Source organism: Mustela lutreola, chromosome 1 (assembly GCF_030435805.1).
Source record: "Mustela lutreola isolate mMusLut2 chromosome 1, mMusLut2.pri, whole genome shotgun sequence".
NCBI lineage: Eukaryota > Metazoa > Chordata > Mammalia > Carnivora > Mustelidae > Mustela > Mustela lutreola.
In genome coordinates this window covers 228,304,265-228,330,513 of record NC_081290.1, presented here as the reverse complement: position 1 = coordinate 228,330,513, position 26,249 = coordinate 228,304,265, and the positions used below count along the sequence as shown (strand labels likewise).

Here is a 26,249-nt window from a genome sequence, read left to right as displayed (position 1 = left end):
AACGATTATAACAGTATTTCAGTCTGTTTTATTTCTTCCAGAAAAACAGTCAAAATGGTCAATTTATACCGCAAATTAAGTCAAACTACTCCTCAGCTCAAAATCCTCCAATGGCTTCAAATCTCTTACAGAATAAAAGCCAGGTTCTCACAAAGGTCACTAGGTCTTACCTGATTCAGCTCCCTGTTAGTTCTCTGACCTTATCAGCTCATCTGCAAACTGCTTACTCACTCAGGACACTGGCCTCTTTGGTTTTCTCCAGGATAGGAGTATGTTCTCAAATTAAGTCCTTTGATGCCTGGGAAACTCTTGCATCGGATTAATCTCATGGCTTACTCCTTTCTTCAGATTTCTGCTCAAATAACTTAAAAGACAGGACTTCCTTCTCTACTATCAATAAAATAGCACACTTCTCCCTCCCGTTACTCTCTTAAGCTCCTTACTCAGCTTTTCCTCACATCACTTACCTTCTGTTACTATATATTATTTTTTTCATCACCATTAGAACAGCTTCTTTTATATTATCGGAACTAAAAAAAATGTTGAATGAATGAGTGACTATTAATATCCCTTTCCTTTGAGCATTTATACTTTAAACCCAACAGTGCCAAGTTTCATTCAGAAAAGATAGATCCAGGTTGAAAACTGTAGGGAATAGCCCGAGTCCCATTTCCTGGGATTAAAGACCAACAGCCCAAACATCTTCAAATGGGATTAGTAACACTCACTCTCAGAGGATTTTCATTGAGGTATGGGGGCTCCCCTTCAATCATTTCGATGGCCATGATGCCCAGGGACCAGATGTCAACCTTGGGTCCATAGGCCTTCCGCGTCACAACCTCTGGTGCCATCCAGTATGGAGTTCCCACCATGGTGCTCCGTTTGCTCTGCTCTGGGGTGATCTGTGCACAGAACCCGAAATCGGCTAGGAAAAAAAAAAAAAAAGAAGAAGAGAAGGAATGGACCTGACAAGTACTGACTATATGCCTATCCCAAGCTCCGCCTGGGTCTCAGGCACTGCAATACCTTGTCTCTCTAGAGCTGGAATTACATGACTGCTACCTTCAAGACTGGCTCTTACCCTGTCCTCTATTTAACCTTGAAAAGTAGCAAGAGGAACAAAAATCTCTGGCCCCTTACCACTCCTCAAACCAGAAGAACTAGGCATTAAAGTCCAAAGCTTCCCATTTTGGCCTTGATTATTTGCTCTACTTCTGCTTTCTTCTTAAAAACCATTCCCATGCCTCAGAATCTGGCAGTCTAGGTCCTTGCTTTATTTCCTGGGCATGAGTCCCTGACTTAAACTCTAATCACCAATCTTCCCAAAGCTGCCTGTCCACATGCAACATACCTGTTGGTCTGGACTACAACATACCTGTTGGTCCTTACACTTTTGAACAAAATGTTCTGCTTATAGTTCATTCACATTAAATTGCAATTATAAGTTTATTTAAATTATGAGACCTTTGACAGGAAGGACTATGTCTTCTTACTCATTTTTTTTAATCCCAGAAGGCCCAAGTATAAAAGTTTGATAAAAGTTTGCTGAATGAATGAACCTAGGAAATTACACTAAACTCTATTTCCTAGTTATGTATTTTATGACTCCAGTACTAGACTGAGAGCTACTTGAGGACTAGCAAAAGTATCTTTGTGCCCATTGTAGCACATAGGAGGCATTCAGTAAATTGTTTGTGGTTAAACATATATATCTGAATGGACAAAAAAGAAATGACACCCTGTCTAGCGCTGAGTAATATAAAGAGCCTGAATATCCCAAGAAATACAGAGATACCTACTTTTATTACACTCTGCTTTATTACACATCACAGATACTACGATTTTTACAAATTGAAGGTTTGTGGCAACTCTGTGATGAGCAAGTCTGTCCGTGCCATTTTTCCAATAGCATTTACTCACTTCATGTCTCTGTGTTACATTTTGGTCATTCTCATAATATTTCTAACTTTTTCATTATTATTAATACATTTGTAATGGTAGTCTGTGACTACTGATCTTTGATGTTACTAATGTAATTGTTTTGGGACACCATGAACTGTACATATAGTGGATGGCAAACTTAAATTGGTAAATGTGTACGTTCTAATTCCAGACCTGGTGAAAATAGTACAAGAACTAGAATTACAAGTGGAGCCTGAAGATGGGACTGAACTGCTGTAATCTCATGATAAAACTTGAACAGATGAGGAATGGCTTCTCATGAATGAGCACAGAAAGTGGTTTCTTGAGAAGGAATCTACTGGTGAAGATGCTGTCAAGACTGTTGAAATGACACAAAGGATTTAAAATATTACATAAACTTAGTTGATAAAGTAGTAGAAGGGTTTGAGAGGACTGACTCCCATTTTGAAAACAGTTCTCTAGTAGGTAAAATGCAATCCAATAGCATTGCATGCTACAGAGAAATCATTTGTGAAATGGAAAACAGTTGATGTAGCAAACCTCATTACTGTTTTAAGAAATTACCGCAGCTGCCCCAGTCTCCAGCAACCACCACCTGATAAGTCAGCAGCTATCAACACTAAGGCAAGACCCTCCACAAGCACAAAGATTATGACTCACTGCAAGCTCAGATAATGGTTAGCATTTTTTAGTGATAAAGTATTTTTTAATTAAGATATGTACATTTTTTTAGCCACAATGCTATTACACACTTAATTGACTATAGTACAGCATAAACATAACTTTTATATGCACTGGGAAAAATTAATTTGATTTGCTTTATCACCATGTTTGTTTTACTGCAGTGGCCTGGAATGGGACCTGCCAAGGTGTGACTGTAAGATCCTGTGCTGAGTCTTGCAGCTACTATCATATGATTACCCTCCCCCAGGATACTGGGTCCCATCAGGAAGAAAAGTATCAACACTCCTACTCACTTAGCTTGACAGAGCCATCCATTCCCAACAGGATGTTGTCGCTCTTGATGTCTCTGTGAATGACCTGGTTGGAATGCAGAAACTCCAAAGCCTGTAGGCACTATTTAAGTGGTTGGGCAAAGAGAGAGAGAAAGAACTTATGAAGACTTACAGAAAATCAACTAATCCAACCTCTTTATTTTGTGACAAAGAAAGTGAGATCCCAGTGAATGAAAGAACTGGTTCCAAATCTGTGGCGGAGGCAGGTCTACTGCCTAGTCTTCTATCTCCTGGCTAAGCATTCTTCTAACTTGGTGCTGCTTTATGCCTTTCTTATAAAATACCTTATTATAATACATCTTACCGTAGTTTTCTTACAGGAGTTCCTCCACTGTATTTTGGAGTTTTTTGCTTTGTTTTGTTTTGTTTTACCAAACATTAGATCCTTAACAAAGAAACTGAGGCCCAAGCAAAACTACAGAGGAAAAATGGAATGATTTTATGAAGATAAAACTGGAGGAAAGGGACAAAAAAAGAGTCTTATCTGAGACACATGGAAGTGATATTAGAAAGAGTAAAGTTAGGAGAAATATTTTTGGTGAGGAGATAATTTGTACTGTTTTGGGTATGTTCAATTTTATATACCTATAAAGCACTGACAGACAAATGTTCAGTAGACAATGGAACATATGAGTCTTAAGTTCTATAGAGATTTGGACTTGAGATAAGTATTTGAGTCATTTTTGACCAAGTGATTTTCTTTAAGTTATAAGAATGGTTGGAACTGGCAAATATTATAGAAAAGGAGAAAGAAAAGAACCTTGGAAAACATCTATAATTAGCAGGCAGAATGAGTAACAGAGACTGAATAGAACAATGAAGATGTTTGGTTCTTCCACTACCTAACAACATCATTCTAAACAAATCACTTATGCTTTCTAGGCTATGGTTTTCCCATTTGTAAAATGTGGGGATTAGAAAAGATAATCTCAGATTTGCTACTAAATCTCCTAGTTTAAGTCCATAACCCAAAGTTAAAATAACAACTGAAAAATACAAAAGATGCAGACCAACTGCAAAACAGTATTTAAATGTTCTCAAATCATTACTTCACTTTTTAAGAACATTCCAATGGCTAAATTATGAACAAACTAATATTCAGAAGCAGCTTTTCCCTGAAAAAATAAGAGTTGCTTTCCTTAGGAAGCTGGAGAGATCCTGGCCTCTGGATGTCACAAAATATGATTTAAAAAGAAAAGATTTTGAGAAATTAGAACCCTCATACATTGTTTGTGGGAATATAAAATGGTACAGCCACTTTGTAAAATAGTTTGGCTATTTCTCAAACAAGCACAGAGTTGCTATATGACCAGAAGTTCCACTCCTAGGTATATACTCAAGAGAAATGAAAACAGATATCCAACTAAAAATTTGTACAAGTACACAGCATTGTTCATAATAACCAAAAAGTAGAAATGACCCAAATGCCCATCAACTGATGAATGATAAATAAATGCAATCTTATTTGTTAATAAAAAGAATGAAGTACTGATATATACTATAATATGGATGAACTTTCAAAACATTATATTAAGGAAAAGAAGCCAGTCACAAACATGCATATATTGTAGATTCCATTTATTGGAAATGTCCAGAGCAAGTAAATCTATAGAGACAGAAAAAAGATGAGTGGTTGCACAGGACTGAGAAGGCTGATAAGTGAGGTGTGTGGGGCAGTGCCTGCTAATGGGTAAGGAGTTCTTTTGGGGGGTGATGAAAATGTTCTAAACTGGATTATGGTGATGATTATGGTGTTCTAAACTGGATTATGGTGATTATGGTGATAGTATTATATGGTATATAAATTGTATCTCAATAAAATGATTTTCTTAAGGGGGTGATCTCTTTTAGAATATAGCATGAATTCCTATTTTAAAGATAAATAAGTTGGGGCAAATTGTTTTTCCTAAGTACACATATGCAAGCAACCTCAATCAGTGAAAATCAGATCAGGGAGTGAGTGAAAAATATTTTAGATAGTACTGTGGTTTGTGGCTTTCCAAAGGGTTACAGTACATAAAGAAAAGAGATATGCAGTATATCTATAGTATTAATACTTTACAGAGGGAATGTGATCAGTGAAAAATGTGTTAAAGGGCTGCTTAGGGGAGAGATAATTTTTTAAAAAAGTTGAGAATCACTGTATTAGCACTACAGCAAAGGAAAGCAGTCATAGCTCCTAAGAGTCCCAGGCCTGTGTTAATTCCATTAACCTATGCGGGTATGTTCTAGATCCCAGGATTTTTCATGTAAAGGTGATCATATTTTCTAGGATGAAATTAAGTTCATATGATTTTATTTTTTCTAAATTGATTAAATATACAACTATACTATTTCATCTGAATGTCTCCAGATTTTACATCATCAAACCCCAACCATACTATCAAACTTAACCCCATAATACTCTGAACCAAATCTTCTACTCCTTCCCTAACTCCCAAACTTTTCTATTATTGGGCTATTGGAAAGTTCCAGTTTCTTATCAGCAAAACACCCAATATCCTCAACTTCTGTGAATATTCCCTTCATCTTCTTGGTCTAAAGAAAAGCCATAAAAATATGGCTGGGGTTCCTGGGTGGCTCAGTTGGTTGAGCATCTAACTCTGGATCTCCGCTCAGGTTTTGATCTCAGAATCCTGCTGGGAGTGGAACCTACTTAAAAAAAAAAAAAAAAAAAAAAAATGGCTATACACAGCAGTCAGATAACAAAAAGAAATAAAAGGCATACAAATCAGCAAGGAAGAATTCAAATTTTCACTATTTGCAGATGACATGATACTCTATACAGAAAACCCAAAAGACCCCATCAAAAGTTGCTGGGATTCAGTAAAGCTGTTGGATACAAAATCAACATACAAAAATCTGTTGCATTTCTATATATCAATAATGAAGAAGCAGAAAGAGAAAATAAGGAATCCCATTTATAGATGCACCAAAATCCCTAAGATACCTAGGAATAAACTTAACCAAGAGATGAAAGATCTGTACTCTGAAAACTGTAATACACTGATGAAAGAAAGTGAAGATGACTCAAGGAAGTGGAAAGATATTCCATGCTCATGGATTGGAATCACAAATACTGATAAAACGTCTGTACTACCCAAAGCAATCTACACATTCAATGCAATCCCTATCAAAACATCAACATTTTTCACAGGGCTAGAATAGACAACCCTAAAATTTATATGGAACCAAAAAAGAGTCCAAATAGCCAAAGCAACCTTGAAAAAGAAAAGCAAAGCTGAAGGCATCACAATCCTGGGTTTCAAGTTATATTACAAGCCCACAGTAATCAAAATGGTATGGTACTGGCACAAAAACCAGACACACAGATCATGGAACAGAATAGAAAATCCAGAAACGAACCCACAACTATATGGTCAATTAATCATCAATAAAGCAGGAAATAATATTAAATGGAAAAAAAGACAGTCTCTTCAAAAAATGGTGTTGAGAAAACTGGACAACATGCAGATGAATGAAACTGGACAACTTTCTTACACCATACATAATAAATTCAAAATGGATGAAAGACCTAAATGTGACATATGAAGCCATAAAAATCCTAGAGGAGAACACAGGCAGTAACCTCTTTGGTATTGGCTATAGCAACTTCTTACTAGACATGTCTCCTGAGGCAAGGGAAACAAAAACAAAAATAAACTACTGGGACTTCATCAAAATCAGAAGCTCTGCACAGCGAAGGAAACAATCAACAAAACTAAAAGAGAACCTATGAAATGGGAGAAGATATTTGCAAATGACATATCTGATACTATCCAAAATATATAAAGAACTTTTAAAACACAACAGCCAAAAAACAATCCAATTAAAACATGGACAGAAGACATGAATACACATTTTACCCAAGAAGATATACAGGTGGCCAACAGACACATGAAAAGATGTTCAACATCACTAATCATAAAGGAAATACACATAAAAACTGCAATGAGATATCACTCGCCCCTCTCAGAATGGCTAATATCAACAATGCAAGAAACAACAGGTATTGGCGAGGATGTAGAGAAAGGGAAACCCTCTTGCACTGTTGGTGAGAATGCAAACTGGTCTGTCTACTCTGGAAAACAGTATGAAGGTTCCTACGATCTAGCAATTGCACTACTTGATATTTACCCAAAGAATACAAAAATACTAATTCAAAGGGATACATGCACCCTGATGTTTTTAGCAGCATTATCCACGACAGCCAAATTATGGAAAGAGCCCAAGTGTCTACAACCTAATGAATGGGTAGAGAAGAGGTGGTGTGTGTGTGTGTGTGTGTGTGTGTGTGTGTGTGTGATGGAATATTACTCAGCTATAAAAAATAATGAAACTTTGCCATTTGCAATGATGTGGATTGAACTAGACAGTATTATGCTAAGCGAAATAAATTAGAGAAAGACAAATACCACATGATTTCACTCATATGTAGAATTTAAGAAACAAAACAATTAAGAGGAAAAAATAAGAGAGGCAAACCATGAAATAGACTCTTAACTATAGAGAATGAACTGATGGCTCCCAGAGGGGAGGTGAGTGGGATAATGGGTTAAACAGGGGATGTGGATTAAGGAATGCACTTGCTGAGATGAGCACTGAATGACGTATGGAAATACTGAATCACTATACTGAACACCTGAAACTAATATTACACTGTATGTTAACTGACTGGAATTTAATTGAATACTTTTTAAAAATGTGGCTATCCCCTGGGGACAGTGCCTCTCAAAGAGGCTTTGTAAAGAGGGTTTTTTTTTCCCCCATTACACCAGCATATTACAGACCTTAGACATTCAACAGCAATGAAAAGAAAAAGAAAATACCTACTTGTGTTTCATTTTTTATTTCTTTTGCTTGAAAGTATTTTACCCTAGATTTTTCCATGGCTTACTTTTTTGTATATTCAGATCTTTATTCAAATCTATGGCAAAACCGTCCCTGACTACTCTAAAATAGTACCTCCTTTGTCACTACTTTCTTACTCTGTTTTTACTTCCTTCAGAGCACATCAAGAAAATAGTAAAGTACAATAAAATTATAATTAAAATATATATCCATATAAAGAGGAAAATAATACAAAGCATTTACAGCAGTCACCTTTAAGACTGAAATTGAGTGACTTTACATATACATGTAATATCTGACTTTTCTACAATGGGTATATACTTTTATCATCAGAATAAAGTTATCTTGTTTTTAATTTTATTTTTTTTTCAGTGTTCCAAAATTCATTGTTTATGCAACACACCCAGTGCTAGAATAAAGTTATCTTTAAAGAACAGGTCAGAGTGATAGAAATTTCAAAACAGATAAACAGAAGAATAATTTCTACCACCTCCAGTGCCCAGGCTGAGATCCCATCAGGAGCAGAACTTTGACAGACATTGATATAAAGGCCACTTCATGCTCAAGGCTGGTTGGCCACTGGCCTTACCTCACGGCAGACAGCTGCAATCTGGCCTTCATCCATGCAAGTTTCTGTCACCACATCTGTCAAAGAACCTCCAGCCAAGTATTCCATGACAACCCACAGCTCATCTCCCACGAGGTAACTGTAGGAGTACAGATAAAGTGTAAGAACGAACAGAGTACATTGAGCCATAGCCCTGGGTTTCAAAGGCTACGCATATACACAGAGTGAACCTGCATCTCCAACAGTTTTGGAAAGGTCTAGGGTTCTTTATCCTGGGGAGAAGCAATCTGGGGAACAGAAATACTAACTTGATTATCTCTTAAGGATTCTCCTGGAGAAAACAAAGCAGACTGTTCTGTGAAGCCCCGAATGGCAGAACTAAGTTCACTAGGTTGAAGATATAATACAATTATATTTCATCACAACACAAAGTAATGTTTCTCAAAATTAGGCACAATTCTCACACCTCTAGAAGCACCAAGGTAGAGAGCACCCAAACATCTGACAAAGATGGGAATCCATGTTTCCAACATTAGGGAAAGTCCCTAAATGTCCTTGAGAGTTCTACTAAATCCGAGCTCCATGAGAGCAAATACTGGGTCTTGTTCAAGACTATCCCCAGAGTCCAACACTACAGATGCCAATATTTACTGAGTAAAGCAATGAGCAAAATAAAAGATAATTCATTGTAAATATTAAATGAAACAATGGCTATAAAAGCCATTTAAAAGCTATAAAGTATTATACACAAAGTCATTATGCTGGCAATGATCTCCATTTTGAGCATCTCTGATTCTAGGAATGAAATGAATTCAAGCTGCAAAGCCAAAGCCCCTTCTGGTAAGCCAAGGGCTGCCATTTAGTACTGTCCCCTACAGAGTTTATGGAGACAGGAGTTAGAACCACTAGTATCACTCAGGGACTAGATCACTCAGCACTACTGTGTGGGAAAAAAAAAATCACTTAGGCCCTCTGGTCAGTTTCTTTAGCTGCAGGGTAAGACAAACGAAGAGAAGAATAGCCCAGAGCCCTACAGACTCTTCTGCTAGCTTCAGACAAAGGAGCTATAATGGCTTAAACTGTGCGGTATGGCATCTTATTGTCATCCTGATATTGGGACTACTGCTGGGCAGATGGAGAGACTATTAAAAAAAAAAAAAAAAAAAAAAAGGCCTCCAGCAAAGGGTAAGATTTGAATCCTATTCTCTTGATTCTGAACCTAGTACTCTTTCTGTAGATTCTATATTCTTTGTAACTAAAAGTCTTGTTTTTTTTAATTTCCAGGAAGAATATATATGACAGATTAGGGTGTTCGTTAATATCTCTTTTGAGAGAGATTATAAGGACTTGGACCAAAAGATAATTTAGGACTGGGTAAAAGGCCCTCCACTGGCATGAGCCTATTTCTTCCCTGACAAAAAATGCCCATTATGTCCTCTTTACCCAATTTCTTTAAAGCCGTTAAGGAGACATCTGTCAGCGTGGACTGATTGGAGGAAGAAATATGAGGGTCCAAGAGACCTCTGGACACTGACAAAGAAGAGCCTCTTTTTTTTTTTTTTTTTTTAAGATTTTATTTATTTATTTGACAGATAGAGATCACAAGTAGGCAGAGAGGCAGGCAGAGAGAGAGAAGGAAGCAGGCTCTCTGCAGAATGGAGATCCTGATGAGGGGCTCAATCCCAGCACCCTGGGATCATGACCTGAGCAGAAGGCAGAGGCTTTAACCCACTGAGCCACCCAGGTGCCCCCAAAGAAGAGCCTCTTTACCTGGATCTAACATGTCACTGTTAAAGCTAAGACAATGTACAACCAGATTCAGATTGTCCCAAAAACTCTATGGCTCTACACTGTGTCAAGGTACCTTCAAAAATAGTCTCTCAAGGTAAAGCCTCAGAGCATCACAGGAGCTCCTAGGTATTTTCTTTTTCCTCGCGCCAGACTAGGAGTTATTTGAGGGCATCAATTTACTTTTATTTTCACAGTACAAGCCTCTGGAAACACCAACAAAGGCTCAACTGATAAATTTATAAATCTTCTAATCTTATTCCCAGAACACAAATTCCTCCAACAACATGGTCATGTATTTTATTGTTTAGATACCTCCAGAGATAGAAGACTCATTTTTTTTTTAATGCCCATATCCTTATTAGGAGCTTTCATTTTTCCTTATCCTGAGCCCAAATCTGGTAGCCTTAGAGCCTTCAGTAGTTTATCCAAGCAATATTCTTTATGTAATATGTTCTTCAAAGAGATGGGAGAGTGAATAATAACTTCCAGAGAATTTTTCAGAGTCAGTCATGATCCCCATCATGGAGAGACAATCATCCCCCAGAAAGGAAGAAGGCTTTATTCACTATACTTATCAACATTATGTGTTGGGAAAGTCAAAGTCCAACTCCTTTCCTCTTTAAAGAAACTGAGGCTTACCAATGCTTTAGATGCAAAACAAGAAATCTGGTAGAATCTGGCAGGAATGAAATATAGATGGCAATGCAACATAGATAATAAAGGAATTAGACTCCAAGACTTAGTCCAGTATCACCTCCACTTGTGATGTCTCTGAAATAGGCAAGAAGCTCACTTTCTTCTTCATGTACAGGAGAAAAGAACATGACATGATGGAAAGGGCATGGATGTTGGTGCTAGGAATATTCAAATCCCAAACCCTCATTTGCTACTTATTGGCTTACTCACCTTGGACAAGTTATAAACTTCTATGAACCTCAGTTTCTTCACCAGTAAAATACAGATAATAAACTCTACCTCACAATGTGTTCATCAAAAAGTGTTTGGTGCAAAGTAAAGCATAACACAAATGTTAGCTGTAACCACTATTATTATGTTGAAGACCAGAACTCATGAGCTGGAATAATGGATGGAAATAATCAAAATGGGATTTAATGATGGTTACTAAAAAGTTCTACATTACCAGTTTAATGCAAAAAAAAAAAAAAGGGGGCGGAGGATCAGAGATTTTAACTGACTATAAACTCACAATGGGTCAACAATGAAACAAGCTTCCTAAAAATAAAACAATGAATGAAATCATTAGGTGATGTAGAGTTTAGAACAAAAGATAAGTCTTACTTTTTCCATACTGGTCAAATCTCAAATGAAACTACTGACTGTCAAATTTTAAGAGCTAAGACAAACCGGAAGTTTTTCAGGAGGGTGAGCAGGATAAGGAAAGAACTAGGATTAAAATGATTTAAAGACCTACATGTCTGACTCTGGCAGATGTGCTTAAGGGCCTCTCTGAGGCAGAACAGACAGTTCTAGGATCAGGTGTTAGAAGCTACAGGGTGGCAGGGTTCATCTAACCCAGAAGGACTACACAGCAATCAGAAGTGTCCAGCAGGATACAAGGCTGGAGGCAGAGAGCCAAGCATCGTAGAAGATTCTCAAATGGAGGCAGTTCAGAGTGCTGGTGGTGCCTCCTCCTCTAGCTCCACCATCCATCAGTTCCAAAGGCCAATCTCTGTGACAGGACCTATCAGTCCATACCTGTCCAAGTAGTTCACAATATTTGGGTTCTTGTTTTCCCTCATGACCAGGATCTCATTAATAATCAGCTCTTTCTTCGGCTGCTGCTGAAGGTTCATCTGCTTAATGGCCACCTGAAATCAGAGTACAACCAGTCACTCTACATTTACTGAGAAACAACTTAGTACAAGATCTTAAACATGAAGGAGAGAGAGATGAATAAAATACAGTCTTAGCCCTTGCAGAATTTGCATAAGCCAATATAGTCAATATGAGGTTTCCAGACCAGCAGCATCAACATCATTTAGAAACTTGCTGGAAATAAAAAATTTTAGGTCCCGTTTTAATAAACACTTCAGGTGATTCTGATATTCAACAAAGTTTGACAATCAAACTCTCTACTAATAAAATATTTGTATGAGAAAAATACTTTTAAAAAATCACAATATAAAACAGGTATGCTGGGGGGCACCTGGGTGGCTCAGTCTGTTAAGTGTCTGACTCTGGATTTTGGCTCAGGTCATGATCTCAGGGTTGTGAGATCAAGCCCTGCATCAGGTTCTGCACTGAGTTTGGAGCCTGCTTAAGATTCTCTCCTTCTCTCCCTCTGCCCCTCTGCTCCCCTGCTAGTGTTCTCTCTCTCTCTCTCTCTCTCTCTCTCTGAGTAAGAAAGAAAGGAAAAGAGAAAGAGAGAGAGAGGGATTGAGGGAGAAAGAGGAAAAAAAGAAGAAGAAAGCAGTATGCTATAACAAAAGTCCATACAAAGTACTATAGAAACACAAAACGGAGCAAGAACTCTTTCTATCTGGCAATGATAGAGAGGATTCATAAAGGGGAAGAGTAATTTCTGAGCTTGCTGTGGAAAGATGAGTCAGAATTGACATTGAGAGAGAAAAGGGGGATGAGATCCCTAATATTTATGTATCAAAAAGAACTTCATGGGCTTTTTATCTATAGATATAAATGAATTCCCAGAGCACTTTTGCATCCATCTCTTCTATGTGTCAAGCACTAGGTAAGGTATTCTCAGGTTTACTTTATTTAATCCTCAGAGATACTCTATGGAATAACTATTACTATGGATTCCTTTGGACAGATAAGGAGATCATGATTCCGAGAGGATATGTGACAATGCAATGTGATATGCAAATAGCTTGCATACACAGCTATTTAGTAGCAAAGTCATGATTAGAGCCCTTGAGATTGATGCCAATTTATTGTGTACACATGGCCAGATTAATCTTCCCCACAGTACACATTTGATAACACTCTCCCCTGCTCAAAAATCATGAATGGCTTCTGTTTGCCTAGAAATGCTCCTCAGCCCAACATTCAAAGTTCTCAAGATCTTTCCTCCCACTGCATTCCTTGACATACTCTGTGATCTGATCTCCTCTCCACTTGGAGTACCTTGCATGCTTTTCCCATGTTCAAAAGCTACTTATCCTTTGTGTCAGGCCAAAAGAAACTTTATTCTCTAAACCAGATAGGCTTTTTCTCTTCTTTAAAGCCTCATAAGATCATATTTATACCTCTCTTAGGGAACTTACCACATAAACTACCTTCAGGATGATTAGCTGGAGTGTGTATCTCTAGAAGCTGTAAGCTAGAGAGCTCATCTGAAAACTCAAAATCCCTGGTACCAAGCATAGGACCTGACACACAGTGACTATTTGTAGAAATGTTTGTGGAAATGAAGACAGGAAGAGAGAATTCAGCGGGTTGATAAGTACTTTGTTTTTAAACCATAAATAGTTCCAGCAACAGGCTACTCTATTCCATAGGAGAACTTACACTATTTGCTAAATGTTTATTCCCTAGAGATATTTTCTTTTTCCTGCTTAACAGAAAAGAACATGAACACCTAAAAGAACAAGTAAATCAGTCTTTCCAGAAGCAGCAAGTGTAAAAAAAAAAAAAAAAGAAGAAGAAGAAGAATACTTATTTTTATGGGGGGAAAAAAAAACCCTGCCTCTTATTTCTTAAGCATAAGCTGTCTTCTGCAGAGATCCAGTTCATTGGGAAGAACAGAAATGATTCTTTTAAACACTGTGACTACTTCCATCACTTACCCCAAGTGAGAAGAATTTGCTTTGGAGTGGAGTCTCCTATCAGGCAAGGCTTCTGGTCTGGCTCTAGCTTTCTATAATGTTTATTAGCTTTTTCTAATGTCTTAAGAGTAACACATTGATGTAAAGATCTATTACATGAACTAAACTGAACCCTTAAAACATATATTAAGATCTGGAGGCAAAGGAGTGCCTTTGGAGTTCATCTGGCCATCCTAGAGGATAGGAAAGGGCTTATGAATCTCAAAGAGGTCAATGTTGGAAGCAGCAAGAGAGATGACTGGCAGGCAGAGGATAACATAGAATTGGTGGCAAGATACCAGGGGTCCTTTTCAATATTCACTAACTATGGGCTGGGCTAAATGTCCTTCACCCATTCAGTCCCTTTTAGGCTAGCACAGAGCATTCTTATAACAGAAAAAGAACTGGATTTGAGTGCTGAGGACCTAAGCTCTGGGTCTATCATTTACTGACCTTGACCAATCACAAGCTCTCTGTGCCTCAGTCTCTCCATCAATACACTGAGGATAATAACCCCAATCCTGGTTCCCCTCTTTGCAGGATTGTTTTGAGAACTAAATAGGAGATAGTGGCCAATGTGTTACTCAAATATAAGTAAAAATTTCAAATAATAAAGGAAGACAAAAATGCAAATGCAAACTGTAGTAACAACTGCATTTGGGGAGTATCTGGTACTGATATGACTGAATGACAACATCAACAGGAACAATAACAAAAACCAGCCACCTTCCCGCCAATACTGTTTTTGCAATGCTTACTTATGTGCCAGGGGCTATGTCTGGTACTCCAGTAACGTTACTTCAGTAATAGCTAACAACAACCCTCCAAGTAAAAATCATTATCTGTATTTTCAGGAAAGGGAATGGAAACTGAGGCATACAAGAAAATTGCCCAGCATCATAAGCAACGCCCTCAGGTCCATTTGACTCCAAAGTCTCTTCCAGTCTATTCTTTCTATTAAGCACACTCCCTCTAAAAATGGGCTTGCAGAATAATTGTGTAACTGGGAGACTTCCTGGCACTAACATGCTAAGCTTCCTAGATGTGACGGACAATACTTCTGCTCTTCCCCGGTGGATAACCTCCAATGAGCACTCACTCACAAAGACTTGAGAGCATCTCGCCAACTCCCCTAAAGATTTATACTCCCTGGGGCAGGAAATGAGGCCTTCTGGACCGCACTGCATTAGCCACGCTAATGGACTTGCTTCCATTCATAGTTTTGTAACCACAGGCAGGCATATGGTGAAGTCAAGCTTCTGTTTCCTGCGACCAACTTCTCATACATGCAGGCTCCAGGCCCCTCCAGCAACTGCCCATCACTGTCTTCCACCAAGAGCTGTAGGGTCCCTGAGGCCAGAAACACGACAAAGGGACCTAGAACCTACTCTTAGTTCTGCTGTGGCTTTGCAGTCCAGAAAGCAAGGTTTAGGCTTTAAAATCAAGATTCTAACCCCGTCCTTGCTGACTGCTTGTAGCATAAACCTGAAAAAGTTATCTAAACTCCCTCAGCCTCAAATTTCTAATCAATAAGAAGGAAATCTAATCTAATCACAGGGTTCTTCTTAGGATCAGTATAACCACCTCTTTTCTATCTCTGCCTCCAATTCACCATGTTTAAAACTGGCACAATGATACCATCCTTCCTTACTCACCATTACTTTAATGCAGGCTCCCATCCTCCAATCTGTTCCCCATACTATAAGACTTCCACACATATCCAATGGGAAGTGCGGCCTCTAACACTTACATATGATTTTAATGTCTGTGTGCCTGCATAGGACTCAATATTTCATATGGTTCTTAGCACAAAGTGTGGCATAAGGCTCATCTTCAGCAATTGCTTTGTGGAACATATAAAAACTAATAAATATGCAATTTTCTGTATGTGATAAATATGTAACTTTAACACAAAGTTTATGATGTATTTTCACATGCACTGCTTTAATGAATTCTTTCAACACTTTTGGTAGGTATATGTTATATGCACATTTTGTAAATAAATAAAATTCAGGCTTAGGGAAGTCAAACAAGCTGCCTAAAATTACATAAGTAACAGTAAACATCTAGGTTGTTGAATTTTCATCTCAACAAACAATGAATAAATCCTTAATCATAATAATTACCCTCAACAGAGAGCCTCAATATTTGGTCTAGATGCTTATAAATGACTCATAAGAGCAAGGTGAAATATGTGCTAATCCTATTAAACTTGCTTTTTACAGTATACCAGGGGGTTTCAATTACCAAACATATACAAGCAGATCCTAGTAGCCTCGCTCCAACGAGCCCAACTCTGTGACCGGAACAGGAGGTCTCTCTCACAACCTCTGAGTCCTGGCATTCTTTGATCTAAGGACTTCCTTGGGCCGCTCCCATCCACACACAGCACATCTGCCAACACTCCTGCTCTGCAACCAAAGAGTAGAGTGCAAGAAAACCTCCAGTACCCTATATTCCCTTCATGGTTTTCTTCTGCTACAGATCTTGGGTCACCAGGTCTTAGCAATAGAGTCAGAGCTCTCCCAGCGTAATGAAATGAAGGAGACAAAGAGGTGCCTCCAAATGAAGATTTTAATGTCAATGGGAATCCTAGGCACTGAGTAAAGGAAGGATTATGAGTCAAGAGACATGTTTAAATCTCTTCCACACTAGGAGCACCTGTTTGGCTCAGTCGATTGAACGTCCAACTCTTGATTTCAGCTCAGGTCATGATCTCAGGGTTGTGGGATTGAGCCCTGCACAGGGCTCCATGCTTGGCATGGAGTCTGCTTGGGATTCTCTCTCTTCCTCTCCGTCCACCCCTCCCCACTGCTCACTTGCTCACTCTAAATAAATAAATACATAAATAAATCTTTAAAGAAAAAAAAAGTTAAATTTCTTTCACATCACATTCCTCTACCAAACACCAAACTTATATACACAACAGTCCACTAGGCAATTCCACAAGAGGGTCTCTCAGCAGTATCCAAATTCTTTAACCATATACTCCACCTTTTTATTTTCTCCTTGACCAGGATCACTCAGGTGTGAGTCATCCTCACACTCAGTCACTCACCAAATTCTGTCAAATCCACCTAAGTACCTCTCAAATCCAGCCACTTCCCTCCATTCATACTATGCTACCACCTTAGTTCAAACCATCATCTCTCACCTAGAATTACACAATAACCGCCTGACTCACCTGCTCCAAGCTTATCTCCTTCAATCTGTTCCCCACACTGTAGCCACAGAGACTTTTTCCAAAATCTATGTTTCATCATGTTACTACTCTGTTTAGTTCTAGTCTGCTATAGTAAGAAAACAGAAGTATCCCTATTGAGCTAAGAATAAGGATAACAACCCAGTAGAAGTGAAGGAGAAATAGTTGGTGGTTTATACTCACCTCCTGTCCTGTGGCCACATCCATTGCAGTGTACACAGTGCCTGAAGCACTGAACGACAGGTGAGAGAGAGAGAGAGAAAAAAAAAAAAACATAGCGCTTAAATGAAGTGACATCTGTCAAATGCAGCTCTATATACAATCTGGCAATGCAAGTGTTAGTAATAATAGCAGCAAAAATAATCCTCCCCAACACCCCTCCCCCTACTCTATTCTCATATGTGAGAGACAGTATGAGGTAGAAAGAGAATACAGGCTCTAGTGGCCAAAAAACCTAAGTTTCAGACTGAAGCATCTATCTAGTAACTGCTAGCTATATGAACAAGTTAATTTCTCTGAGCTTTATTTTCCTCATTTGTAAAGATAAGAGATAAGAGAATTTGAATCAATTAGTTCATAAAGCACATAGCCAAGTGCCTAGAATATAAAACAGGTCTTCAATATAGGCTAGCTTCCTGCTCTTAGTTCCTCTCCTCTACTCCATCATCCTTGATGGATGATTGGTCCTTTTCTCTCATCATCCCCTCCTTTAACCCCCTATGACCTCAAACTCTTCATCTGTAAATCTCGGTAAGATGAGACCTATAATGTTCAACCAGGGGTGAGGAGTGAGAAGAAAGTGGTCCAAGGGAAAATTTCAGAATGAAGTTGGGGGATAGCTTATATTTTAAGAAGGGATATAGACTTCTGGGGTAACACTAATGATCTATTTCTTAATGTAGATACTGGTTACATGGGTGTGTTTATTTTTTTAAAAATTCATTGAGTTGTACAACTTACGTGTGTTATATTCACTTATAATTCATATTAAAAAATTATAACTAAAAGACTAGAAAAATAATCTCATGGTGCCTTTCCAGCTTTTACATTATGAACCTTTAGAACAGTGTTTTCAATCATTTATGTGAGTTTTATTTTGCAGTTTATATTGTAAAATAGGTTTTTACTTTTTCAAACATGAAATATTAAATGTTTTTTCAAACGCATATGCTCCTAGAAAATCTGATCTAATTCTTACCCCATCTCCAAGGTAAAAATAATCTCACTATACATACACATGCATATAATGTACATACATACACAAACATATACAAACTCACACATACAAACAGAAAGAGAGTAGGAGGAAGGGAGGCAGAGAAATACTATGAATAATGCTAGGAAAGCAATCATGTCCATTCTACATATCTGAAAACTTCACTTTGTGCCTATAATCATGAGCGCTGTATATTCATAGATGAGTGATATATATCAATATTGTAACTATACAATCTATACATCAGATTTATTTTTTTATGTATTAATAAAATGCATTCCAAGCAAGCCCTATCCAGGGAAGTCAGGTCAATTTAGGGAGAAAAGTCACCTCTAAGTATGCCTTGAAGCTAGGAATTATGGTCACCAGCTTCCACACCACCATTCTTTATTTGTAAGCCTACCTACATGCCAGAAAATTGTGATCCTAAGATATGGGCTATAAGAATTGGATTATTCATATTGGCAGTTACCTTCCCATTGCCTTATCATTCTATCTTTAGCTATTTTCTGTCATAAAGCTGGTATCTATCATCCTACACCCATCCTCCCCATCCTACCAGAAGCATCATTCTTAAAGGGCAAATATGTCCAGGCCCAGGGGACTGGACATTTTGGGACTATGTCTCCATGATTATAGAGGTCTAGAAGTCAGGCCCACTGGTTATTTCTACCTTGTAAAGACATATGAATTCTAGGTCCAAAAAAAAAAAAAAAAAAAAACCTCTTCAGGTCTTAAAGGGAAAAAACAAGCAAAAAATATGATAGTACCAATCCATCATATTTATGTAGCATGTATTTAACTTTTTTTAAGTAGGCTCCATGCCCAACATGGGCTTGAACTCATTGTCCTGAGATTAAGACTCACATGCTCTCCTGACTGAGACAGCCAGGCATCCTGGCATTTATATTTTAAAAACATGGAATAGGTGCTTAATAAATATTTCATTCCTCCCCTAGCACTAAAAGAACATTTTGTGTTTTCAATCATTTATGTGAGTTTTATTTTGCAGTTTATATTGTAAAATAGGAAAAAACATTTTGCAGATGTTGCCTATTTATGGGCCCCACACATCTGAATGAAAAAAAGGTCAGAAGTTCTGGAGGTTAAAAGACTCTTGAGTCCACAACCTCTCTCTTAAATTTATGGACAAAGAAACTGAAGTCCATAAATGGGATCTAACTTGCCCACAGTTGCCTCTGTATCTTTCTGCTACATTCTTAATATCTCAATGTAATAACTAAAGGAAATGCCATCCCAGATTATTTTTAGGCAAGGAAAATAATTTCTCTTCAAGGTTAACTACCTTATACCAGTTCAGACTCACAAAAGCATGTCTAGTAGGAAAAGGGTTGGACCAGGAAAAGATAAGATCCAGGGTAATTTCAAGGATTAAATTAAACAACAGATGCAAATAACAGATGTAAGCTGTAGAATGCTGTACAGATACGTCATTATATAATACAATATTTAATCTTATTTTCAAATGTTCTTAGACGCACAAGAAAGAAAACTGAAACAAAACTTCAAAGACTTCATTAGCAATGATGCTTTCATGAAATTAACACTCTTGAGTTTTCTACAAATGAGATGCTTTTTTCCCTAATTTATTTTTAATTTTAGCTATTTGGGTAGGCCTGTTGAAATCTTATTATTTTGCTTTTTTATACAGAGGTATAAAGTAATCTGCACAAATCTTAAGTGTACAACTTGATGATTTTTCAATATCTAAAAACCCATGTGTTCACCACAAAGATCATCCCCAAAAGCTCCTATGCTCCTTCCCAATGCACATCCCCTTCCCAGACACAACTGTTATTCTGACTTCTATTAGCATAAGTTAATTCTGCCTGTTCTTGAACTTCATGTAAACAAAATCAAACAGTTTCTGGTCTTTTATATCTGGCTTCTTTTGCTCAAAACAATGGTAAAACAATTTTAAGACTTATCATAGTATATTAATTTTGTGTTTGACAGTCTCTTTCCATAAACATGGTCTTTGAAGACAGAGTCTGTGTCGGATTCATAGCTGTATTCATACTGTCTAGCACATAAACAGGAACTCAGGTAAGATCTGCTAAGTTCAATACACTGCAGGCAGCATGCAAGATGCAGAGAAGAAATCAGAGAGCAGCCATGAATCCTGGTATCCACCTAGAAAAACAGGTCCCTTTACACTAGCAGAGGGGTCTGCAGTTCTCAGCCTTCCATTTCATATTAGTGCTGGTAAGTCTCAGTGCCAGGTAAACCAGGTTAATCTGAAAAAGCAGAGCTGTAATCTGGGAAGCAGGTTTTTGCTATCAAAGTAAATGGTTTTTGTTTTCTCACTGAATGATTATTTTTAGCAACATGGTCAGCTACTGGCACATCTCTCAAACTAAGCATAATTCTGCCAAACCTGAAGTCAGCCTAACATAACACCTCCAGATGGGTCAGGGACAAGGTAGAGAAAGAACAAGGTTTATGAGAGGCAAAACAAAAGCAAAATGATATATACCAGCATACACAATTTTTAAGTCATTTCTCTAGGGAAAGAAAATGCCCCTACTAACCCTTGTCCAATCTTCTCAAACCGTGTATATTTCTTCTTAGGATCGCCCACACTCACTATGCTCCCTTTGAAAGAAACAGAGACCATGAATCATTTTTTTCCCAAATCAAGATACAAAACAGGCCCATATTCCCCCAAACCCTGCACCTGGAAGGATTAAAGAACTACCTCCAATGCCCAAAGCCATACTAACAGGCCCTTAGATTTTACCTGTAAGTTCCAACCAAAAGTTTCATCTCCTTACTGTTTTTATTCACAGTATTCATTCATTTTTAAATTCATTCATTCAATAAACACTTACTCATTTAATATGCTCACTTACTATGTACCAAGCCCTATGTTGAATACTAAGAATAAAGGGATAGATAAGGCACAGTTAAAACAGTCCCTCCTCTCAAGAAGCTCAGTCTCATGTAAGCATAAAGTTCCATGAAAATACAATTGTTGCAATCCAGAAAGAGGCATAAAATACAGACTGGAAAGGCTTCAGAAAGTAAGTGATATCTGGACTGATTTTTATAGGATAAGCAGGAGTTAGCCAGGGAGAGAAAGTTGGAAAGGTTACAGCACATAGTAATTCAAGTGCAAAGATAGAGAAGTATGAGAGAGGTTGGGTTTTAAAACTTGTATTCCAGAGATGGTGAAACTGAGGCCCACAGAAGTGAAGATACTTTCCCCCAAGGTCACACAGCAAACTGGTGTCAGAACTAAGATCAGGAGTTTGGTTTTTGGTCTCCCAGTAAAGTGTGCTCTCCCTAACACCAATTACTAAGATTTGATATTTTCACATATATTATCTCATTTGATTTATAAATAAGAGAGGTATTAACATCCCTATTTAAAAGATGAGCTAAAGGAGGCCCAGAAAACAATAGGAAATTGCCTAAGACCCAAGTCAGTGGCAGGGCTGGGGCTTCAACCCAAGTGCCCTTAACTCTCAGGCCAGTCTGCTTTTCACAATTTGAAGTTCTAAGTATGCCAAATCTGGTTCAGAGAAAAATACTATATATAGGAGTAAACAGATGGTTAGGTAAGTGGCTTTTCTTACTTTATCATTTCATAAGGGCTCTGGGCAAGTGCAACTTTAAAAGAGTGAAAATTTTTAAAAAATCAAACAAGAATCATCAGGAAGAAATTGAGAGCTGTTAAGCTAAAGAACCAGAAACCTAGGCTTTAGAGAACAGTGCTAGTTGGTGCAGTTGGCCAAAACAGTCACATCAAATCCCCTTTAGAAGTAAGTAGGTACAAAGGATAAATGAAAGGTCTCATAAATGATTTTTCCAAGCCCAAAGGTCAACCTTGTCCCTCTTTCTAATATAAATTGTCTTGTAGTTTACTGAGACATAGAAACAAGCTACTATAATATACCCCATTTCTGGTTACTAAAGAAAGCAAAATGGAAGTTTCCACCTGAGAGCAAGAGGCAGCATGCTCCAATTACAGGAGCACAAGTTGGGCTCTGACCCAGGCTCTGTTACCTTCTGGCTGTGTGACCTTGGACAGAGTATTTAGCATCCCTGAGCATCAAATACCTTAACTGTAAAAAATGAAGATTATAATGTCTGTCCTCCCAGGGTTAATCTGAGCAATAAAGGGACCGAAAAAGTGAAGAAAATACATTGCTTGCCATTTGGTACACAGTACAGGCTTGCAAAATGTTAGTTTCCCTTCCGTCTTTTCTCACAACCAAGATGGCAGACCAGTCTTTTCCTAAGCCAATGGTAAGCACCAATAATCACAGCAATCTTTCCTACCAGGTATGGGCAAGGCCTCAGTCTTTCTCAACACAACATTCCAGACTATTTACTACATAAAAGCTATTTTTTATAAAAAAGATAAAATATATATTTTTATATCAAAATAAAATTTTATTTTATTTTTAAGGTTGAGGGGTGCCTAGCCCTCGAAGTGAGCTATCCACTCTCTCCTCGATTCCCATCCTATGTGATATCCAGTTGCGGCTGCTGAGACAGAGGAGGTGGGTGCAGGAGTAAGATGAGAAGTATACTTTATGTGGCCAAGATATCAAGCATAGCCAGGCAGTCACACAGACCAAGCCTAGCATCAGGATCCTTTTAGCAATATTTTTCCATCTTTGTGCTGCAGAAGGAAAGTTTAGAAAAGTGCTTACGTAATTTCTCCAAGATCTCCTCATCAGACATTTTAGGCTTCTTCTTCTGCTTCTCAGTATTTCGGGTCAGAGCATCTGGTGGAGTGGTATTATTCTCAGTAGGTGAAATGGGAGATGTAGCCGCATCCCGAGTTGGAGTAACAGGAATTGGTTCTATCACAGACCGTGTATATACCTGTGTTGTTGGTACAAGAATTTGCCAAGGCTAGTTTTTGTTAGCATAAGGGACACTTGGGAACCAGTTTTACATGTATGTGTTAGAAGATCCACAGAAGAACAAATCTCAATAAACTCATCCCTTTTCCTAGGACAAAATCTGTTCTTCTTCCACTGTGTCCAGGCCCATCCTCTGTGGGTGGAATGGCCTTCCTTGTTCTCACTATACACAACAGAAATTAGGAAATAACAATGTCTTTTTAGAAAGGAATGCTTAGGAAGATCAAATTTATTAATTCATTCATCACTCAGTATTTACCACCTTTCTAATACCTGCCAAGAACTATGTTAAGCACTACCAATTCATTTATGTTTCCTCTATTTTTGAGAAGTTCAGGATTTAGTGGGAACATTTTTTAAATGAACAAGCTTGCAAACTGAAAAAGGCCATATCAATATGAAGTATCTTGACAACTCTCCAATTTTGAAGCTCATTTTTGTTCAGGTGATTTGTGACCTATAGAAAGGGTGATTCCATAGATTACTGTTTGTAAATTCTCATCCTAAAAGGTTATCTAAGCCCCTTGAATTCGCCCACACCATCTCCCATAGCCAGTCAACCAACGTCTGCTTGAAAACCTCCCTCAATGTTCTACTCCAAAAGCAGCCTTTTTTTGTACTATCAAAGAGTTTAAGCCCCAGATCATTCTTTCATTACAAAGCTCTCATCATATAAAAAGTCCAAACAAAGAAACATTAATAGAGTATCATCTGATGACAGGTCAGTGCTCAGTGATGCTAAATCAAGTAAAAGGCATGGGAACCAGATTGTGCAAAGCAAGGGTAGAGGGACTGTGGCTATTCTGAGATGCAAAAACCTCAGAGGAAGTTAAATAAAAATCACTGCCAATATCCAGCATCAAAATGCACTCCTGATGTCCAGCATATTAATAGCACTAATGTATTTATAAATTCCTTTGGGTCTTTCAGTATCATCAATGATGTTCTAAGAGGTAGAATGTTACACATTTATCAGGGAAGAAAAGATCTGCAGCAGGCTAATTTGTTGCTTCCCAGGAGACTAGAATAATTTATGTTAGTCCTGCACTAAGTAACATTAATTCTGTGTATCTTCCTGTTTTGGGGAGGACAGGCTAAGTAAACTAGGGCTGAGTTAGCATAAACACCAATTATCTAGGACACTTCAGGACTATCTGCAAACCAGTAACAAATAAATATACCATTTCTTGTCTTTAATCATACAGAAAGTACTTTTCAGTCAAGGTGGTTCCGTGATTTCACCAGCTCCAAAATCCAAGAACCCCTACCAGAGTATTAAACCTCTAGACCTCAGCACCAACCCATCCCACCCCTGCAAGCTCTAATAAATCCAGAAGCTGTTCACATCCCCACAAACTCACAGATTTTGTGTGCTCTGGGCGTGGAGCAATCACTGGAGGTGGGGTAGCATCATCATCATCATCTTCATCTTCTGAAACCGGTGGCACTGCAGGGGTCTCAGACACTGTCTTCACATTCTGGACAGCAGAAAAAAGCCAGTTTTATCAGGTCCAGTTTGACATGACACTTAAGCTACCAGGATCACCAATCCCCAGAAGAAATCTCATTCTGACACCCCTTCTCAAACCCACAGTAGCCTCCACACTCTCCACCTTTGTGTAGTCAGTCCCAGGAACTCAGTCAGCTTCCCTCTCTTCTTTTAGCCACTACTTTCCTCTCAGTCCCTTGGGAGTTCCTTCTCCTACCCAAAGCCTAGTTGTAGATTGGGAAGCCAGCTTACAGATTCTCTATTTGCCTTCCCTAGTCCAAATTGTAAAGACAAGCTCACAGTTTTTTTCCATGAATTTCACTCTCCACGCTGAACAGGTAATAAAATACAAAATGTGGGAAATGGATCAAAAGCTTGAATTTTTATGAAGTTTATCATTATAATTCCTTATTTCTTTCTGATAGGGTAAATGGGAGTCCAGACAGACTTTTGCCTCTCCTTTTCCTTTCCTTACTAAAACCTACTAGACACATTATGGCATCAGCTACCCTTGCCTCAACCTGAAGATACAGAGGATCAGGAGCTCCTTGCCTCAACAGCACTGTGAGTTTCTCCTCAGCCTGGATGCTATCCATTTCACTAATCTTTTGCCCTATCCAAGAATGAACCTTATCAGCACTGCTAATTGAATCTGCTATAATCTCAGCAACTTAATTTTTCCATGCAAACTATAACAAACCTGGGCCAAGAGCAGCAGACTTTAGGGCAGATCCAGGCAAAAAATATCATACCATTTCTGTTTATTCAAGAGACAGAGTAGTTCCAAAACATGAGTTTTCTGATAGAGATTAAATGATGACAGCACAGGACCAGAGAGGCAATAGGGATCTTTTAATATATATCGGCCTAACTCAACTGCTTTAGATATTTTCAGAGCACCCATTCTGTATTCAGTAAAATAGTGTAATGATACTGTTGACACAGAGGTACAAAAATGAAAAAGATGGTCCATGTCCTACAGCAGCTCATAGTCTGGTATGGGAGACAGGGAGAGGGTGAACTCCCCTCCTGCCTGCCATTTGGGGCCTCTGGAAAGAAGAATATCAGGGGTTGGAATGACAGGAGCTAAATGAAGGAACTTACCTAGTGGAATACTAGACAAGAACTCCTGTGTGGGAGACTGGTATTTACCACATTTGACACACTAAGAAAAAACTAGCAATCTCATCGATCCTAATAGGACCACTGGTGCAGGGCATAACTTAAAAACTGACAGCCCAGCTATATGTAAGCGGCTAGTTTTGGTGACCACAGTGAAAGAATTTATCCCCTTGGTCTCGAGTTTCATCATTTGAGGAATGTGGAAGGAAAAGAGTGGTATAATTTGAGGGGTGACCTTAAGTCACTTCCAGTTCTAAAATCCAATAGAGGTCTTTCCCTGTCAAAGTATGTATTTTGTTATTTTTCTGCTCTATTTTCTTTTCTCCCCACTATTCCACCCAACAAAATTTAACTATAAACCCAAAATGGGAACAAACTTACTCAGCAG

General features: G+C 38.2%; 1 protein-coding gene across 4 annotated transcripts in view; it reads right to left on the bottom strand.

The window, feature by feature from the left end:
• PAK1 (p21 (RAC1) activated kinase 1) overlaps positions 1 to 26,249 on the bottom strand; it is a 149,236-nt gene that overhangs the window by 7,063 nt on the left and 115,924 nt on the right. For all 4 annotated transcript variants that reach the window (XM_059188195.1, XM_059188212.1, XM_059188186.1 and 1 more), the window contains exons 6-13: positions 24,612 to 24,728; positions 23,035 to 23,209; positions 20,905 to 20,968; positions 17,320 to 17,368; positions 11,866 to 11,978; positions 8,380 to 8,497; positions 2,901 to 3,000; positions 729 to 925 (exon numbers count right to left, since the gene is read on the bottom strand). In XM_059188195.1, coding sequence (XP_059044178.1) covers positions 729 to 925; positions 2,901 to 3,000; positions 8,380 to 8,497; positions 11,866 to 11,978; positions 17,320 to 17,368; positions 20,905 to 20,968; positions 23,035 to 23,209; positions 24,612 to 24,728 — 933 coding nt within the window. The remainder of the gene's footprint in view (positions 1 to 728; positions 926 to 2,900; positions 3,001 to 8,379; positions 8,498 to 11,865; positions 11,979 to 17,319; positions 17,369 to 20,904; positions 20,969 to 23,034; positions 23,210 to 24,611; positions 24,729 to 26,249) is intronic.